Below are 22,063 nucleotides of genomic sequence, written 5' to 3'. Positions count from 1 at the left end.
CTTTACTCCCTTGAAACTTAAACTGGAATGTCACTGTTTCTGTCACTGCGATTTCCCGAACAGGCGAGCAACACGCACACACACGCGAGCACACATCACTTTTGAAGTAACATTTTTAATTGAGGATGCAGTGTATCGTGATGCATCGTGATATCGAATTGAACTGAATCGATGACATGATAATCGTAATTGAACCGAACCGTGAGACCAGTGTCGGTTCACACCCCTATAAATCATAGCATGTTTTTTTTTTTTTTTTTTTTTTGTCTATGAAGGGATAGAAAGGTCTCAGATTTCATCAAAAATATCTTAATTTGTGATCCAAAGATGAACGAAAGTCTTGCGGGTTTGGAACATGAAGGTGACTAATTAATGATAGAATTTTCATTTTTGGCCAAACTATCCCTTTAAAGGAACCGTATGTAAGATTGTGGCCAAAACTGGTACTGCAATCACTTTCAAATTACTGTAGAGCGAGGTATCCCCTCCCCCTCCCCCTGACTCAATGTTGCCAGCTAGGCTGCAGGATCCAGCAGGAACTTAGGCTGTTACAAGGAGCTTCCAATGGCAAGTGACGAGTCCTACACAGTACGTTTTTTTTCGGACTTTGTCACGACGTATTTCGGATTCATAACGAGGTCTTTTAGGTTTCGTAACGTTAGACATTATTTATCCGACACGTTTGTAGCTGCAGCTGTGGTAACTAGAGCTGAGCTGGCAACCCGGATGCCGAAACACTACTGACTTCGTGATTGGTAGATAGGTGGAGGGTGGAGCATCAGGCCAAAACACAACATGACAACATCAACATCAGCTGAGGGCTGCAACTTCACTTTGAAATGACAATATCCGGGCCGGACTACTGTTGTCAGTGATATAAGTATTTGAAATTAACATGATTTCTTAATGTCTAGTGACATATCAGGGCCATTTTATGATTAATTGAAATACATTTCTTACATACGGTTCCTTTAAGTGAGAAAAATATATAAATCCAGAAGTTTCATAGACAAATGTGTGAATGTTTTAAATGTGTCAATTATTTATGTGTGATATAAAAACGTGTTAAAAGAACAATACACAATTTATGTATACTGAAAAACTGTTTGCAGAGATTCTCTTTGTCAAGTAGATACATTTTATATAATTTTAAGACAGATTACAAAACTACCACAGGTAAGCATTAGTTAGGCTGTCTTTTCAGCCCCTTATCTGTTCCAAAAATAATAATTACGGTAGATGAATTAATCGACTCACTGTTCTTGCGCCTTGAGAAAGTAACTTTTAAAGGCGCTAGATAAAATAAATGTATTATTATTATTACGCCAAATGAGTAAAACAGATCAGAGATGTATTATTGCTCACATCATCACTATGCCTCCTTTTCAGATATCTGAAAAATACCAGCAATTTAAGCTGCGTTTTCATGCTAAAATGCTGAACTCTTTTATACTCAATCGAGTAGGTCTGCGCAATAGGGGCCATTTGTCTATGGTGCACACTTGGGATGTTTGGACAATAAAATATTTTTTTTAATAATGTTTTGAACATATGTAGCCAACTTTTTAAACACTTTATTATTATTATTTTTACCTCTATACGTTTTGTAAAATCACTTTAAAGAAGATTGTAACGGGACGGGGGAATCAAAGAAAGCAGGCAGAGATGAAGGATCCAAATGCAGGAAGATTTTAATGAAAATAAGTTAGGAACAAAATAACACTGAGAAAAACAAAGAAAACACAGGGAACTGGAGACACGTGCATGACATCAAACAACGACCGACAGAGAACCAGAGAAAACAAGGGCTATTTAAACAGAGGGGTAAACGAGCTTAACAAGGGAAAATGACACACCTGGAGCAGACTTATGAAAATGGAAAAGACTACAAAACTACAACCTGGCCACAAGAGAAACAGGACACAGGAAAGAACACAGAAACTAGACACAGAGAAACTACAACATAAAAGTCCCACAGAGCACAAGACACAGAAGATGATCTGACAAAGATCTACTTTTCTCATTTTCATTCATGGAGATATGGAAAATGACAATGAAATCACCACTATAACCTGTACATAAGAGCATTCGTGAGCTTGTTTGCCATCGCCACTTCCTAATGTAGTTCTTTTCATGTTTTGCTTTTTGATTTATCATAAAATAGCCATAATAACAAATTATCCATTCTAATAAGTAAATAATGCATTAAATACCTTTAAATGTGTTGATTTAATAAAAAATAAAAAAAGGACACGTAAAAAAGCATGCTTTAAAAAATTATATTTAAAGCTTCTAAAAGTACCCAGCCTTGTTTTCTTATTCTTGTCTATGTTGCTGCAGGTTTATTAGTCTGCAGTTACACTAAAGCACTTAATGCACTGGTCTATTTTGACAAATGTTTGCCTCGTCCGTTGCTACACTTAACACTGTCATTTCAGGAGCGACTTGCAGAACAATGTAGCGGATTCACTCCCGTTATTATATATTTTTTTCTTGGCAATTTGGCGTGCAGTTTTCATACTCTATGCTTTGCCCAACCTGTTTTCTAAAGGCCCACACACTTGAACATAATGCACTGCAGTACCAGATTACAGTGAACAGTAAACCAGACTATTCAGATGTTGAGCAAGCAATCTGATTCGCTGCAGAATCAGCCAATCAGCTTGTGCCATGTAGTAAATTATGTGATTGCTAGCAGATTGCATGTAAAGGACCAATCAGCCTGCACCATAGAGTTCCATGACTGAAATAGTTGTAAATAAACTAAAATTCAATGACAAAATGACAGGTAACTTTGCACAATTAACCTAACGGTGTGTGTTAACACTTACATTTACAATTTTGAATGTATGTACTAAATAAACTTCAGTTTGACATAATGACCCCATTTACTCAAACACTGGCTTTCCTGTAGGCTTTGCAAGTGTCTATGTGGATGATCTTGTATATCTGACCATTGTGTGCACTGTATGTGTGTTTTCAACTTTATGATGGACAGCCATGGCTGTATAATAAAGCATCATGTTCTTTAATGTGGCTGCTCGGGGCACGCTTCCCCGTGGTTAGCTGGCTCGCTCTTTGGGTTCCGACAGCAGGTGGTGAAAAATGGGCTGCACGGTCGACCTTGATCAGCATTGCTGATAACTATAAATCACAGAGAAAACAGCCATTCAAGGCAGGCAGGAGGCATTGGTGGTTCTGTTATATTACAGGCTGTCTGCTTTGGAGAAGGAAGGTGAATGTGGCAGGCCTTCCCTAAGGATACGCGGCTCAGATCAGGATATGTGAAGTGACATTGGTGCATTTCAAGAGGCTGAAGATGTGATTTACACTGATTCAGTTATACATGGGGTAATGCCTTAGTGAGGTCAGATGTTGTAGTCAGATTTGGTTCATTTCAGTCAAATCAATCATCAGTGGTTATTTCACTTAATCATTTAATAAATAATGCTGAATGTTGGCATAAGGTCAACATGAAATTGAAATCAACACATATATTTCCTTAAATATTTTCTCGTCTTATTTTCTTCGATTCATCAGTGCATGTTATTCCACAGAAAATGTGTACACCTATTTGAACCTCAGGCATCAGTAATTAATTAATACATGAATTAATTAATTAATAAATAATAGAAATTTATTTTTAAATTGAAGAAATTTCAGGAGGCAAAAGCGAGATTAACTAAATCCTAAATTAAATGTCACAACAGATTTAATATGTCTGCATCCAACGGCAGTAATTAAAAGCCTGCTGTCCATCATTTTCCCTATATGCAAGTTGTGCTCATGATGCTTTTATAATGATGAACCAGACCAGTGAAGCGTGACATCTGGACCAGACCCAAAATTATTTGTTTAAAGCTTGTTTTCCAGTGAGGATTAGACTTTGAAATCAATTGGAAATCAATGGAACAGGTATCTACGAGTCATGCATCATCTGACATGATATAATGCTAAAAATACTAAATTAGGAGTAACATATTTTTTATATAATATTTACATACACTTTATTTTATGGGTGTTGTTTTTACAATGTAATTTTACTTTTAAGTACTGAGTAATATCAATTAACTACATGTACATACTATAGAGTTGTACTATAGAGGGTAGGATTAGGGTTTGGTTTAGGGTTAGTTGCATGTAATTATGCATCATTTATAGTTATTATTATAGTAAATGCATGTAATGTGTAACAAGGACACTGGACAGGAAGGACATTGTATCATTGCATTCAGATCGAAGCAACGATTGGACAAAAACATTTTGGTCCTAAGACTTCCACAGAAAATATAGTATGCCATTTTCTTTTATATTTAGACCACCTCTACTTTTTAAGTAGATTTCACACACCTGATCCTTGTTTTGTTCATTGAGTTCACTCAGTAGATAGGCCACATTCACACAGCAGAAGAATATGGTTGTCAGTCCTGCATTTAAGTCCTTAATACGGTTATGTTCACACACACAGTTCAGTTATTTTCAAGAGTGACAACCGCAACAAACTTGCACCTGTACATTTTCAGGACTCAGGAACACATTCTCGGAAATCCCGTGCTGTGTGAACGGAACCGGACTGGACAACTAATAGTCTGTGCAAAACCATGTGTTGCTGGTTTTCATTAAGGATGGGCATTCGATTAAATTTTCTTAGTCGATCGTCGGGAGAATTAACGATTGACTATCGATTAATCATTCATATTTTTTATTATATATTTTTTATAATAAAATTAATTATTTAACTATAATAAAATAAATAAAATATAATATAATAAAAAAATGCAATGAATACAAAAATACAGCGTGTTTTTCCTCAATGAGACCTTTATTACAAGATTAACTTGTGGCAGACAGCTAAACTACGTCAAAGTCCTTTTAGGCAAGTCGTGCCACTCGGCCGCCATCTTGGCAACGCCTCCGGGCAGCTATTTCGGACTAACAAGACCAGGCTCCTATCTAAATGAATGGGCAGAGAGTCAGAACTGCACTTTCACTGGTCACCGGGACATAAAAACTGCATGTATAGAAACAGCAGTAAAATATGATAAAAATCGCTGAAAAAGTTTGATGACTTTGCCCCAAAATAAGGTTTAAAACGCCTTTTCCCCCACAGGTTATACTTTACTACGCATACGCAAGGGTTCACGACACCAATTTCATTTACGTCTCTATCCAGAATGCCGGTGTTGTGCAATAATCAATGTCAATATTGTTCTCCATTATTTAAATATAACCAGGTTTGCACTTTATCAGTAATAACAATGTATTGTATAGGTCAGTTGTTTTAACTTATTCATTAACATTAATCGGTTCAAATGAGTCATTAGTTTGCGAATTGGACGTTTGTGTGATTATCCCAGCAGTTAGGACATGGACATCCCACAAGGTTAGTGTCAACACAGAAAACATTACATCACTGGATAGTTTTTTTCGTTTATTTAGAGAGTAATTTTATGGCAGCTGAATGTGCGGAACGCGTTTCAGAGAAGATAAGGCAACGTATTTTAGCACAATTCACACCCAGCGGTAATTCAAAAAAAATAAATAATCTCCGAATGCTCCACATGAAACTTTGGTCTTCCGACCTTTTACCATAAATGTCGTTTTATTCTGATTAATATGCGTGCGGGAGAGAGAGCAAGACAGCGCTTAATTTGTTTACACTTTCGCCTGGCTCCGAAGAGAGAGAGAGAGAGTGCGCGCGCGCGCGACCGGAGCTCTCTCTCTCTCTCCGCTGTCGCAAAACCTCAACTGTGCGCATGCGTCAGTGGAACCAGACGATAGGCTTAAATGTTTCCCGGCTTGACTTTTAAAAGCAGATGATTGGCTTTCCAGCGGGAGGGGCGGGACATGTGCATACAACCGCCATCTTTGCCGTTACGGGTTTTCCTTATATAGTTGTATTGAGGATTGAGGAAGTGGCATGTCTCTTATATAAATTGTCTCTGACTACGTTCAGTTAGGCAAACCGAACATATATGCGGTGCTCTAAAGCAGCGGAACCTGCAGCTGCGAGCCGGCGTTCTTAAACAGAGACCTAATTTGTTCCAAAATAATAATAATAAAAAAGAATCATGTTAAACAATAACTTAAACAAAAAAACATAATAATACTTGACAGATTTTGCATCACAGCTCCGAGTCCGACCAGGGACGGATGCACTTTATTTAAGTGGTACATCATCTGAGTCGTGGCCGTGTTGTACTTATACATTGCATCGCAATGTTTGCAGTGAACTATTTCGCCTTTTAAATCAAAATGGTCCCACGCCACACTTCGCCGTGACCTCTTCATGATTATTTTGAAATCAAAACAGAAGATCACAGATAACCGAGTATGGTGTCAAAGATTGCCCCCGGGTGGTAAAATGTTTAATTGCTGCCACACAGTGAAATTCATTCAATTGCTTCAAGACTCACACTACGCAACGCAACCTGCATTAGATTAAAAAAAATGCATTAGATTAATCGATAACAAATTAACGTGATCGACGAAATTCTTAACGATCAATTATCGATCGTCGATTAATCATGCCCATCCCTAGTTTTCATGTGCGTTTTTGGTAACTTACAGTGACGGAGATATGAGCTGTGTGTCATCTGAAGGTATTATAATACAGTCACTGTTCTCCAGCAGAGTTGTCCCCGTCAGTTTTGTGTTCTACTTGCGACTCAAATGCTCTGCTCTCCACCCTAATATAAAAGCTGCTGTCGATTAAAGAAGATTTAACTTTTTGGACTGTTGTATGGACGTCACTATCTTTGACATTACTGTGGTCACTGTCTGTGGTTACTAGTATTAGAATACAGGCTTGACTCCCGTTGCACGTTCATACAGACAGTTTTTGAGACACTACTCTTAGTTGTTGTTTGAACTGGGTTTAGAGACACATACCTGTAAGTAAATGTTGTTGTCATTTAAAAAACCTGACAGTGCGAAAGTACTGTAGCCATATGTCCAGTGTTGGCTGTGCATAAGCACACTGTTACGTTGCTTTATCATTGTTGATATTCCTCTTTTTTTTTCATAAACTGACTGCTGCATTTAGATCCCCTACGCTTGCCTCACCTTCTTCCTCAGCCTGAATGTGACAGTTACATTAAATTAATAAAAGCATTATTAATAAAATGGACAGGTATATAACAACAGTGCACACGTGATTCTCATGAAATCCAGATTTAGAAGGTGTCCAGCATCAGAATTTTTAAAATGCCCTTGAAGCCAATTTTCTTTTTGCACATATAAGATTAAGGTCTGAACTTACTATAGCCATTATTTTTAGAAGATTTAAAATATATATATTTCCTATATAATTATTTAAATTTTTTAGATGAAGTCCATAAAAAATTATCATTACCGCAACATTGACATTGCAATAAATATATGGTTACATTTTTTTATTTTTGGCTAATGTTAAAGTAGACTCTTATTACTCATGCTCAAAGCCATGTAAAACACTGGAGAGATTACTTTTTTTACTCTTTACTCTTATATATAATTTTTTGTAATTTCCTTATTTTCTCTCATTACCGAAACATACGTGATGATTTACAATTTATTTTATTTAGCTGTTTTACTAAAAGATAACATACACATTTTTTTATGTAGCAGACCTTAAATAAGTAGTGTTGTATAATATGTATATACATTTTAAAACAAAATATGATTATCTAATTATTACTTCATTATTATTTGTAAAAAAGATACATGTTGCGGTAATGAAAATGTCATTTCGGTAATGAGGATCAATGTTTCGGAAATGAGATTTAGCTCACACATTCACTGTTGACAAACGGGTTTGATGCCTGACCCTATTTTACATATTTAAAACACATACAATTTTTAAAAGAATATTTATTTCATAAACAGGGTTTCATTTTCTCATTTATCGTAATCATCACAGTACCATGCCTTGTGTTAACAAGTGTTGTGTATATAAGTTACAATCTTATGCTCATAAAGAATTATGTAATGTAGCCTACACTGTAGTACTAACAAATATACTACCATTAGTATAAATATTATTATTCTAGTATAACATACAATCATGTGTTCATGATAACTTTTTCAATGTAACATACCATCATGTGGTCCTGAGAAACATTTAAATGTAACAGCATCATGTGCTCTTGTAAAAAGATTTTAGTTTAGCTAAAACACTTTGGTCCTGACATTCAACCACACAACCTTTTTCTGAGAATAATTTCATGTGAAGAACTTGAATAGCAGCAACTCAATTTATGAATTTTTCTCATGCTGTCTACTTGTGAGGTCCTGAGTAGTCTTTAATTTGACCATTTTCCTTACGTTTCCGATACCTGGAAAAGGGAAAATGAATGAAAGGTGAAATGTAGTAAGCACTGACATAAATACAAACTTTGGACTACGATCAAAATTGCACACAATTGTTCATTTAGGGAATGGTAGGTTTGTGTGTGCATGCGTTTGTGAGTGTAAGCACGCGCACACACATGGGCATGCATGTCTGTGTGAAAGAGTGTGTGTATGTACAATATAGTGTATACTGTACAATTATGTCAGCCTTCACGTTTGCATGTCAGCATCAGTGTGTATGTACACGAGTGTGTGTGTGTGTGTGTGTGTGTGTGTGTGTGTGTGTGTGTGTGTGTGTGTGTGTGTGTGTGTGTGTGTGTGTGTGTGTGTGTGTGTGTGTGTGTGTGTGTGTGTGTGTGTGTGTGTGTGTGTGTGTGTGTGTGTGTGTGTGTGTGTGTGTGTGTGTGTGTGTGTGTGTGTGTGTGTGTGTATGTACGCCCACACATGGGCATGCATGTCTGTATGTGATGTGTGTGAAAGAGAGTGTGTGTATACAATATATACTGTACAATTATGTCAGCCATCAGTGTGTGTGTGTGTGTGTGTGTGTGTGTGTGTGTGTGTGTGTGTGTGTGTGTGTGTGTGTGTGTGTGTGTGTGTGTGTGTGTGTGTGTGTGTGTGTGTGTGTGTGTGTGTGTGTGTGTGTGTGTGTGTGTGTGTGTGTGTATACGCACATGCATGTCTGTGTGTGTACTTATGTTTCTGTGCCCGTGCGTGTGTCTGTGTGGGAGTGAGTGCAAGTGTTGGTCAAAACAATGAATCCAAGTTTATATTTTTATAGTTATATTTTGTTTACGCAATCTGTTCAAGAAGTGTTTAAGGCAAATATCAAGTTATATTGAAATGAGCAAGAGTTATAGTGCACGTCCCTCCTTCATAAGTCTGTTTCTCATTACCGAAACATTGAGTATCTCCACCGCAACAGGTCATACATGTAGGTACTATGACAAACAAAAAAAACTTTTATCTGGAGAGAAAAAATAAGAACTGCTTACCATAGACAGTAAAAGAAATGGACACAGCGACCCCATAGACTTCAACAGAGAAAAGTGAAGTCAATTAGAAACACTCACTTCCTGATGGCTGAGCGTACTGCGCAGACTCAAACTGAGCTTGACGACGTGGATGTGACGTGAGCAACCTGACTGTCTTCCTGACAGAGAGTCGCGTGGTTATGACGCAATCGTTAGCCTATTTTTACAAAAACTGCTTCTACGTGGCCATAAGGTAAGATACAAGGTAATGGAGCCTTTTATACATTTTCGTGTTTCTTTAGAAATAAATAATGGACAAATGGAGTCTTTAAACGCCTCAGATGTAAAGTTATTCGCTGTCAGAGTGATGCCAAAATGAATAGGAGTCAATGGAATGCTAACAGCAGGTTAGGGTCTGCTAATCAATGGCGGCGCCCGGGGAAGCTTCAGTTTTTTCCGAAACATTGGCCCCCTGCTGCTTACCTGGTAGCCATCTTGAGTGTCACAGTCAATTATGGCCCTTCCAACAAAATTCCTTGAAAATGTTAGTTCCTTGAGGACTTAAACAATGATTGAAAATTGTTGCGGAGGATGAGAAAATTGGTCTTGGACACATTTATATTCCTTATTATTGTCACTACATTTACCAATGATCACCAAATACCACGTTTCTTTACTGTAAATGTTTAAAGTATAACATGCACTGAAGCTTTTTTATTTTTTTATTTTTTTTATTATAAATATTTCCATCTCAAAGAACCCAAATACAGTCATGGACACGTTGCGGTAATGAAAAATTTCCCCTTAAATGTGGAAAAACAACAAAATTGTTTTTTATGATGTCATTTGAAATCGTGCAAAATAGTACATGAAGAGATGTTTATAACTGTATTCTTCTTATTTTGATAGCATTTACTTTTATCATCAAAATGCTTCCTGACACCTCATAAGTCTAATTTCGCGAGAATCACCCACGTTTGTGCAGGAAACATGGTACAGTATGTGGCAATAAGCAATCATATTTTCTCACAAAAAGACCAGATCAAATAAAAACCAGAGATCAAACAATTTGACAGCACACTGAGCTTTGGTTTTTGTTCTCTCACTGTCTTGATTTGTTGGATTTGTTTCACAAGGAGGAATTACATCATAAGTGGCTTTTGCACCGGAGGAACCTTTTCATAGTTCCTAGAACTATTGGCGGAAGTACCCGGATTTTGGCGTGTTCGCACCGCAGGAACTAGGAACGATTTTTGGAGGAACTAATTTAGTTCCTACTTCAAAATAGGGTCTAAACCAGCAGTAAAGGAACTACCAGTGACGTTAGTGTACGCTGATTGGCCGAATGCACGTGAAACACCAACACCCGCCATTTAAAAAAAAAAAGCAGTGTAAACACAGATTATAGCCTATATATTTACTCCAGAAACTAACTCTATGAACATGGAAAACTGATAGATTGGCCTCTTGACCTTTATGCTAAGGAGAGAATCCAACGCAACTTTGAGGAGACCAAGCCAAACATGATTATGTATTTCTGCTCAGCTAGCAACACTGGACATCAACCACACGGCATATGCTAATGCCTTTTCATTTCTATAGCATCTATTCTATATGTTTTTCTATAGCCGCGTTTCCACCGAAATTACCCGGATCAATTTGTCCCAGGAACTTTTTCCCCCAGACCTGTCGCTGTCTGCTTTTAGATTAGGCAAATTAGTCTGGTGACGTAGGACTGCACGCTACTTTACAGTTCCCGCTGGATTTCATCTTCTGAATTTAAGCTTAATAAAGCCTGAACCTCGTTGTCGTTCCATCTGTCGTATTTTTTTAACTCCATTGTTGATTTGAATAGCAAACAACTCTTACTGCACGCAACGCAACAGATTTAAAAAAATGGTGGATTAAATACAATGCTGCGTGGAGTCAACCAATCAGAATGCTGCATGAACTCAGCCAATCAGCATGTTGAGCACCCAAGTCCCATCCCCGAAAGTTCCTGAACTTTGAAAAAATTACAACCTCGCAAGCTGGGACTTTCTAAAGGAGAATTTTTTTTACCCATTTAGACCCTGGTTCCTGCGGTGGAAACACACCAAGTACCACCCTGAAGTCCCTACTTCCTGGGGAAAGTTCCTGCAGTGGAAACGCGGCTTTTGTATCCACCTTATTCCTGACGAGCTTACTGCGTTGTGAATTATGGGGGGCACTTCCGGTTTGGGGAACTTCCATTCAAAAAGACTGAAACGATTCAAATCATAAGGTTGCCCTACAAATAAAGCTTATCCGTCAGTTTGACTCAATGAGCTATCAGTTTTCTTTCATGTTTTATTTAAGAATAACATGAGAATAACGTAACACTTGGTATTTTAACATGACATGTTATAACAAGAATATATGGCAAGAGCTCTTTTCAGTCACTGCATTCTTTTCCTCATGATAATTTTCTTTTTTCCTTTTGCATTCCGCTGTAATATTATGAAAAAGGTCAACATATACTGCACATTTGTGGTCTGTTCTCCCGATTTAATTTGCGATATATGCCATTATAATTCACTGGAATGCACGAAGAATCTCTCTTTTTTTCTCCCCAAATCCTCACGTCTCTTTCCAGGTTTGTTTTCACAGGTACATACAATTTATTATCTGTTAAAATGACTGAAATCACTTTGAAATAGTATCACGCAATGCTGAAGTAAATAAATTTTTTTCATTATTATTAAGGCATTATATAGTATGTTATATAAAACAGATTACCACAGTGATATTTAACCGTCAGATTTTGCTGTGGAAAGATTCACGCTTTTGGGGTTATTCATGGTCTGTTGAAAGTACCTCGTTGATGCTTTTACACTTTTAAATGTCCTTTTAATGTTCAATTGTTGAAGGGTGAGTAGAATAATGTAATGTCATTTTACACAGTTTAAAATATATATATTATTGCATCCATAGAGCTTGTCTTTCACTGATTGTTTACAACTTAACGGAAGTTACACACATAATTCGCGCAAAGCGTCGTGGGTCGTAGGAATAATGTGGATAACAGTTCTATCTAATAACGTATTAGACAGGACTGTTAGACAGATCATAAACTAGTGAACACAGAGAATGCGAGCACTATGTTCTCAGGCTCCGACTGGTGTTCTCAGTGCCGTCAAAATAAAGGTCAAAACAACAAGTGCGGCTTACGTCACTTCAGAGTTCCTTCTGGCGGTGCGAATGCAACCAGGAAAATGTTCCTAAGGGAACCATTAGTTCTCTGGGAACCACCCTGGTGGCTAGTTCCTAGAACTAAGTTCCTAGAACTATCTGGTGCAAAAGCCCCTATAAAGGCAATGAAATATTCAAGTTTTATATATATATATATATATATATATATATATATATATATATATATATATATATATATATATATATATATATATATAAGATACCCATATTTAACAAAGGAAATTTGGTAACACTTTATTTTACATGTAATTACTGTAGTAACAACTATAAATTATGCATACTGTAATTACAAGCAACTAACCTTAAACCACACCCTAATCCTAACCATATAGTAATTACCTGTATTTAATTATTATTACCCAGTACTTAAATGTATAACTACTCTGTAACAAGAACACCTTAAAATAACAGAAAAAAATATTGTTATTGTTAGTATTTGTTATTACACAGAGACAGAAATAATATCATTGTTCTAAATACCAAATGCAAATAGCACATGGTACTTACATTGTTTAATACTACCAAAGTTTCACCATGGCATATGTCCAAAAAGCCATGAAAATGCAATACTTTCAGGTTCAGTGATTTGATTTACATTAATTCCAGTTCTGTATGATGTGACACCAGGATCGGTGGATCGCCTTTAATGTGAAAGCATTTTGAATAATTTACAATTGCATTTCTTTTAATAGCTGTCCTGAGCCAGAGGGCAGCTGAGGTTTAACGTGGATTTACAGCACACAAAAAAAAATGTCCTTTCTTCTGCGGCTCGCTCTGTTTCTCCAGCCATTGCAGACACCTCTGCCCCTGCTTGCAGCAAATTACCTGTACAAGAAGAAGAAATCAATTTAATCAGGAGCGATTAAGCAGGAGCTGGAGCCTAAAGAAAAAGTTGCACTTGTTACATAATGACCAGATTTTCATTCCCTGCTCAGCGTGAAGCGTCTTTCAGCACCTCACAGTCTGTAAGAGTACTGCTCAGATGCATTCTATATGCCGGCCTTTATTTGTGCTAGAAACATCCTACTGAGATGTTTTCAGTATTTGCTTAGGAAATATGCTTGGGTCTAAAAAGTCAGCACCACCTTTGGCAAGCAGAATTTCATATTGCCTTTGAAATAAGAGTTAAAGTGTACTGCTTAATTTTTTATAAAAAAGTATTAATAAAAATGTATAAAATTAACTACTCTCATGTATATTAATTAGTGCTGTCAATGGATTAAAAAACAACAACTAATTAATCACACATTTTCTGTAATTAGCGCAATTGTTCACACCTAACATTAAAATGTTAATTATAATTATATTTGATACTGTATAATTTCACATTTAAATCTAGAAACAACATAAAGAAGGTATATTTTAAATATTTGCTTAATGACCTCTCTTTACTAAGTACTATGAAAGAAGGCCAGTATCACCTATATCAATACTGCTACTGATGTATATGATTTTTTTTTTCTCAGTATCTAGGGATGAAATGAGTAATTATAACAATTCAACATTACAGTATGATTGAGAACCATCATTTTTAACATTTAATAGGCTTTAAAAATATAACTTTTAATTTAAAGGGGTGGTTGATTATGATTTCACTTTTCTAACTTAAGTTAGTGTGTATTGTTGATGTTTGAGCTAAAACAACATCTGCAAAGTTGCAACGCTCAAAGTTCAAAGCAAAGGAAGATATTTGCTTTTAAAGAAATCGTTTTTTAAGGATTACAACAAACGACTGGTAGGGACTAGGTTAGTGACATCACCAACCCTAAAATGTACATAAACCCCACCACCGGGAACACGCAGTCCATGTTGAGAAGAGGAAGAGTTGTTGTAGCTGAGCACATTTGTGAGTCTGCTCAAGCTGTCTGGCACATCCATCTTTTTCACATGCAATACAGTACGTAACACCAATGCAATAGCATGTCACTCTGTAGGCATCTTACAACAGTTCCCACATGAGCGATTTTATAGATTATCATGACAGAATATGCTAATCAAAGACATGAAGATAGTTTACTCCACATCCACAACATAAATTCATCAACTAACCATTCAGAAATGTCCTGTTGCATTCTATGTTGTCACTTCTTCTTGAGTCTCTCCATCATTGTCCGACTCCAGTTTAAACATAAAAGGCAGAACAGTTTCTGACATTTCAGTGTGTGTCAGTGAGGTAATCGGGGCTGCTAACACACACACACACACACACACACACACACACACACACACACACACACACACACACACACACACACACACACACACACACACACACACACACACACACAGAGGAGCTGTTGAAGCTCCGCCCTCTGTGCAGGGAGCATCAGCTCATTTGCATTTAAAGGAACACAAACAAAACGACACGTTTTTGCTCATCCTCAAAAAGGGACAATTTTAACATGCTGTAAAAAATTATCTCTGGGGTATTTTAAAGCTAAAACTTCACATACACAATTTGGGGACATCAGAGACTTATTTTACATCTTGTGAAAAGGAGCATTATACCACCCCTTTAAGTGAACTTCCCATAAACCAGCTGTGCCTTCAATATAGCAGGGCTCAATGCTAAGACTTTTTTTCTATTGGTCCAGTCGAGTTCAGATTTTTACCTGCTCTGCAAAAAATATATAGATTAATCCTTACTAAAGCTACAAAGGTTATTCAGTCAAGAGCTGTGAGTTTTTTTTGTTGTTGTTTGATTAACATTAATGGAAGACAGCAGCAGGTATATTAGGCTGCTGTGTGTTTCTGTCCATTCAAGCCTGAAAAAGAGCTCAAAGCGGTTCTGGGGCGCTGTCTGGGGCGGGTTTCGGGTGAGTGAGCACAGAGAGCCGCAAATTTCACAGACATCGCGCCAGTATATCTTTGAGTTCTCTTTTGCGTGTTATCGCACTTGAATGGTTTAAAAGCACTTGAATGAATGATAGCATGCCAGGAAAAAACGGATGCTGTGTAAATAGCCTTAAATATTTTTTAATGCGTTAAAATGAAGGGAAAAAAATCACAAAATGAACACCTTAATTTTGACAGCCCTAATTTTAATCTATTTGTATTTAACATTTGTGATTATGAAGTTTGAATGTGGTACATTTAAAATATATCAAATTTAAATATCAAATAACACATTACAGTTAAAGATTCAATTACGTTACTCGTGCTTTAGTATGTTAGTGAACACATCAAAATAAGTGTACTTCTTTAAAACATGACAAAGGATTTAAACAATGATTTAAAATGTTAATTTGACATGAGTACATAGTGCTTTTTTTTTAAAGTGTACTTCAGTGTGTTAAGAAACTTAGTAATGAAAGTGTACTCTTTAAGTATACTTAAGTAGCCTCTTATTTCATTAACATTATATTATCTGAAAGTACACTTTTTAAAATATACAGTATATACTTTGAAGATTTGACAATCAGTACAATTAAGTGCACTTCTTTTTTACAAGTGTATCCAGTTTGAATTACTGAGGCTTTAATTCAAATGAATGTGTTTATTTAAAATGTACGTGGGCTTACAGAGGTAACTGTTGGCATCCATGTTTCTTGTTTACAGCTGTGTGATGCCAAAGTACTGGTCATCATTATCTCAACCATCACTAGTTTGGAGCCATTGGACTGACTTATTTATTTTGTACTCTCAGAATGATAGGTTAGGGGATTGTCATCCACAAATTAATGCGGTTGTCACTCCTGAAACTTTATAGCATGTACAGTACATAGCCAACATGTATCAGCCAGACAGACAGAACTAAAGTCCTGCTGTCAGGTGGAGATATGCGGGAAAACTCAGATCAGAGAAAAAACCTTGTCCTGGAACAAATTGAGACCGAAAGGACTGATAAAGAAAGAGCAGGGTAAAGAGAGATAAAAGGAATCATGCTTAAGGGTGTGTAAGAGAGGACAAGAAGGGCAACGAAAAACAAAAGAAAGCCAAGGTGAGTGAGTTAGTGAATTATGCCCTGAAGAACAAAGAAGCGGAGTGAAGGTGAGTGCTGTGTTTGAGTGAGTGACCCCAGGCTCCACCGCAGGAAGTGCTTTGTGCCAGTTCCTACTGCTCGCCTCCATCAAAAACAGAATGCAGGAGAGAAACTGGGTTTGCAGAGGCCAGGAGATTCAGAGATCACGATTTTTACAGACAGGAAAAGAGAAAGTTGGTGAAGAGAAAGTTCTTCATAGCAAAAACAGACCTGAGGAAACAGAGAGCATATGAAATGACATATGAAATACTAAACCGCCCACCTAGGCAACAAGTTTTATGTGATGGCTGTTCCAAACCGCAGACACCAAAATAGTGCAGCCTTATAAATTTACTTATTTTTCCCAAAAAATTAGGGCATTGTTGCTTGTATCCTTTTATGTATAAGGCAAACTCAGAAAAAGATTCGCGAAAAGTTTCATCCATGATGACAGACAGAGTCAAGGGAAATATCAATTTGATCTAGATTTGCATTTCCCAAAGGAAATACAGGTGTTTGCATGCCAGCAAAATACTATTGTTGAAGGTTTAGGTGAGTTTAGGCTTTAGTCTTTGCTCTTTGCAAAGAAGTCAACTGTTGCAGCGATATAAATAGTTGTAAGAAAGAAATGACCAGTAACAATTCAGTGTGCAAACAAATGCATGAAGACCATCACAATTCAATATGCAAATACTACAATAATCTACAATAGGGATAGAATAGGCTACACTATACATTTAAAAAAAAAAAAGGCTTCAAAAGGAGGTTTCGCAGCATTGCCATAGAAGAACCATTTTCAGTTCTCCAAAGAACAGTAAACAGTTGTTTTCCTTAGTGTGAAGAACATTTTTAAGAACCTTTTTCCACTATAAAGATCCTGTTGTGAATTAGAAAGATTCCATGGATGTTAAAGGTTTGTTAAAGGCCAATGAAGAACTTTTATTTTTAAGCGTGGATATGATTTTTTGCCCCGTTTTGAAGTTGACGCTAGTTGTCGAAAGTCAAAGCCAGTCTGCAGAGTTTGCATAGTTTGTAGTGTAGTGTATAATTGTTATGACTGGTGTGGTAAACAACATGCACAAACAGAAAAATACTCAAGAAGTCTTTAGATCGCTAGAGATACAAACACAGCAACGCAGGGGAAATGCATAAACCACATCAACCTAACCGAACAATGGGTCTCATTCATGAAACACGAGCAGAACAAATTTTTGTGTAAATCGTGTGTAAAGTGGTTCTGGCGTAAATTTTCGGATTCATTAAAATGTTCGTGTTTTCCAAATGTTAGTTGGTACGAAAGAAACCTACACCTGCTCCCAGCCACGCGTAAATAGTGCGTTTAACATCCGAACGTTTTGCTCATTAATAAGGCTGCATTTTAATTCAGCTTAATCGGGTACATATTTACACAGCATTTTGAAAAAATATTATAGCCTATATAGTAATTACATACGGTTTTTCTTTTTACTTTTATTATGAGAGCCAGTAATAGCATCTGCAAACGGAACACAAGTCCGCAAGTCTTTTATTTTTTTATTTTTTTTATATTCAAGCTGTTTATTCATTTATTTATTTTTTCCGCAAGTCACAAGTGTTGCAGTCAAGCTTCATGTCGAACCATTTTCTTTTCACTTCTGGGACTGTTCGATTAACACTTTTTTTTAGGACCTGATACGCCACTATGTACGCTTGAAAATAAAATGTGGCGTTTTGAATGAACTTCTGATAATAAAACAATCAATTTCTGCATCTGAGAAATTTCTCTTCTTCATTCGCTTTTGAGAAGACATGTTGAAATCCTTCGTTTCGTGTCATAATATGATGCCCATATATAGTTGTCAGTCGGTTTTAATGGGCGGGATTTATGGTAATTGAGAATGAGCGTGCACGTCCCATTTACGACTGATTGGAATTCATTAACCCACACACACATTTCACTATCAAATCTGACGTTTACGAAGTATTTGTGAATCAGGAGAAGAATTTTCGGGAATGTCTCTTTACACGCAAATCACTCACATATTTACTCGTATATTTACGAATGTTTCATGAATGAGACCCATTGAACTGAGGAAACTAAGGGCTTAAATTCACACAGAGTGATCAATGGAACTTAGAACAGGTGTGAAATAATGAGTAACTAAGGAAACACTCATCTCATCTCACGGCAAACGTGAGATGAGTGTCAAAATCACTTCAGACCCCAATTTACCCAACATGAGTAACAGTAATTGTAGTATTAATGAATAATCTATTTGGGAAATTAGGAAATCTGATTTGGTTTTATTATAACCCCCACCCTGTAAAAACTTTAGAAATAAAGTACATAAGAAGCAGTTTCATAGCTGGAATGATCTATGAGTTAGCGACAGGGACTGAGAGTTGGGATGAGCTTAGAGGAGTTCTGAAGAATGAGTGATGTGTGGAGAAGTGTGTTTAGAGCACACCTGTCTGAATGTGTGATGGATAGAGTGTGAGAGATGAATGAGAGCAGAGGGGAAGAGGACGCTTGATGAGGTTCTGATCTGATACGCACGGCCCGACATCAGGTCAGAGGAAAAGTGAGAAAGGATGGAATTTGTCAAGCAGACAAATTATTGTTCTGGCATCTTATCAGCTCGCCAGTCAATTTCAGGCATGGAAATACCAGAGCAAAGGGCACCTTTCTCCCAGCAATCACCATAAAATGAACAAATTTTACTCTCAGAGGAATACAACAACCATTAAAAGAAAAAGAAAAAAACATTATTTATACTATTATAATTTATCATGCAGCACATTAAACAACTCATGTTTTATGTCCATACCAGATTATTTACTTCATATTCATTCTATTTTGAACGTATCTATAGCAAAAAAACAAAACAAAAAAAAACATTAAAAGTATTAATTGAGTTCCATGTGACCGCAGCAATCTGACCCATTAGAACTTCTGAGCTTGCAATGCCTTCCACTTTAGCTATAATGTGATTGTGATGGTAATTGTGTCACCTCTTATCACCGATTAGTTATGCAAGCAAGATAAAAAAAAAAGAAGCCTTTGCGTACCATTCCGCTAATCCGCAATTAAAACTGGCAATGGGGCTGTTTGCTCACTTTGCGTTCTTCTCACTGAGGGCTGTGTGCTACATTCCAGACCTCTCAAAGAGCTTTTTGCTGATGCCCTTGCCAAAGTCATCGTCACATGTGGAAAGCCATAAAAATGAAAAGTTTTATCATTCCTTTTCAACTATCAGCCCCCCTGGTACAGCCAGAGAGCATTGAGGGGCACGTTCATGACTAGATTATTGACAGAGCTCAAGTGAGAGACGATCTAAAGCAACCTGATTAGAACTGTCAGGGCTCACGCAATTTCACGAATAACTAATTTTTTACAAATAAATAACTCTCATCCTCTGATCCTCTGATCCTCTCCCTTTAGGTAATGAGCTTCTGTATCGTACCCGTGAAGGTGATGTGGTCCGCTTTAACATGGAGACCAACGAAAGCACAATCCTGGTGACAAACAGGAAGTTTGTAAGTGACTATCCTCCTTATTCTACATCTCTTTCTTCTAAAATTGTGAAACCCTTTAAAGACAAAGCTGTGCTTAACTGCTTAATAAATGTTACTGCTCTTATTGTGTATGATTCATCAGTTAAGGTGACTCCAAAAAAGTATTAAGTCACACTTAATAATGTCATAATGTGATTGCCTTACATTAAAAACACCAAAAACAAATGTGTAATTAAATATATATTAGTTTACTATATCGGGACTCCAAATTGTCGCATTTTGCTAACTGAACTTTGCACAGTATTAATAAAATCGCTGCAAGATATTTTAAGAAGCATTCACATTCAGCACAGAATTCTCTGTTATAAACCATAGATACCAGATCAAACAGCGCTGATGTGGAAACTAGGAGAAACATTATAGAAGGTTTTTCAGTCCACAAATCTCTAACATTAGTCATGGATTTAATGTAGTAACGGTAACTGTAACCATGGTATTGTGGCAGAAATAGTTGAATGTTTATACATTATTCATTTCAGTGTTCATGCAAACTTTTCAAGTGCATCACACTTTTTCCAGCACTTCAAAGCACTAAATATTATCCAATTTAAATCCAATTTTTAACGTGATGACACTACATGTAAATTATTACATGTAGCATTATTTTAATGTAACATGTATGCTGTGTTTTCACTTTGTTTCATTGTGTTTTTGGCACTGTCCTGTTTACCTGTGTGCCCTGTCATTTGACTTAGTTTTCCTAGTCTGGATCTGTTTGATTCATTACACCTGTCGTCCAATTAATTAGCTTATTAGTTCCCTCATTTGTTCTAGTATTTATACTCTCTGCGCTCTTGCCGTCTTTGCCTTGTCTAGTCCTGAAATTTGTTTTCTCGAGTATTTTTTAATTAAAGACTGTTTCCTGGATTATTTGTGTCGTGCACTTTGTTCAGAATAATTACCCGTGACAGATTTATTTATACATTATTTAAAGAATCATTTTTTTCAGCACTTTGCCCAAAAAAAAGGATAAAAGTTGTTAAATTTCCATTTGATTGCATTTTAAAACATTTATATAATTGTTAGTTTTATGCATTCATTCGATAATATATTTGTATTAAATCATAAAAATAAAAATAAATATTTTCTGAATAAAATACATTTCATAGGACTCTATTATTCTTAAAAAGTTTTATAAATGATTAATGAAAAAATAAGTTATTCGTGTAATCCATAATCAACTATTAAATTGAATTGATTGGTTATTGAAATTTGAATAAACAAAACAAACAAATGGTTTCAAGTGTGTTATAATAAAGTATTTGTTCAACCAAAAAAACCTGTTTTCATTCATTTAACGGTCATTTTAACTGATGATAATAATAATGACTGATTGTTTAAAACCGTGATATTTTCTGAGACGGTTATTATACCTTGAAAATCTCATACCTTTACAACCCTGCTCTGCAGAATAAATTACTCCACCGTGTCATACAACAGATCATTGCGCTGACACTTCTGTTGTTTTTAATAGAGCTGAAAGCATCCATCATTAGAGCAATGTTCTGTGTAGCTCATTAACAGCCTCAGATCGTTAAAGTGGTGCTGGCAGGATGCAAAAGAGTGGAGGAAAGGACAAAGAACATGATGTTTGTTCAGAATCAAAGAGTTGCAGCTCTGATTAATGCCACACTCTCTCAGTGTCTGCGCAATGCAATCTATCACAGTCATTTAAGCAATAATGGTAATGAAACTACGCTTGTTAAAAGTCTCATATACCTTTTCTCTGTTCACTTTCCAGGAAATGTACAAAGCCAGCAAATATGAGGTTTCCCCAGATATGAAACTCGTTCTGCTGGCCTACAACGTGCAGCCGGTGAGACCTGTGTTTATTTGGGTGTTGTATGTGTGTGTTGAGATGAAAGTAATCATGGCACGATGTGAAAGGGCCGCCACACTCCACCGCCTCACCAGAACCAAATACACCCCGCTGGAGTGATAGAAACCGAGCACACATTCTCTCTCTCTCTCTCTCACACACACACACACACCAACACACACCAACACACAC

General features: G+C 36.6%; 1 protein-coding gene and 1 long non-coding RNA gene across 4 annotated transcripts in view; one reads left to right on the top strand and one right to left on the bottom strand.

The window, feature by feature from the left end:
* Positions 1-22,063, bottom strand: part of LOC309509977 — a 961,882-nt gene that overhangs the window by 295,035 nt on the left and 644,784 nt on the right. The window lies entirely within an intron of this gene.
* dpp6a (dipeptidyl-peptidase 6a) overlaps positions 1-22,063 on the top strand; it is a 447,069-nt gene that overhangs the window by 359,301 nt on the left and 65,705 nt on the right. For all 3 annotated transcript variants that reach the window (XM_082184974.1, XM_082184975.1, XM_082184973.1), the window contains 2 exons: positions 19,919-20,013; positions 21,794-21,868. In XM_082184974.1, coding sequence (XP_082041100.1) covers positions 19,919-20,013; positions 21,794-21,868 — 170 coding nt within the window. The remainder of the gene's footprint in view (positions 1-19,918; positions 20,014-21,793; positions 21,869-22,063) is intronic.

This window comes from Leuciscus leuciscus, assembly GCF_965113295.1.
Source record: "Leuciscus leuciscus genome assembly, chromosome: 11".
NCBI classification, from domain to species: Eukaryota; Metazoa; Chordata; class Actinopteri; order Cypriniformes; family Leuciscidae; genus Leuciscus; species Leuciscus leuciscus.
Note: the sequence above shows the minus strand (reverse complement) of the source record. Positions and strands in the feature narration are given on the sequence as shown.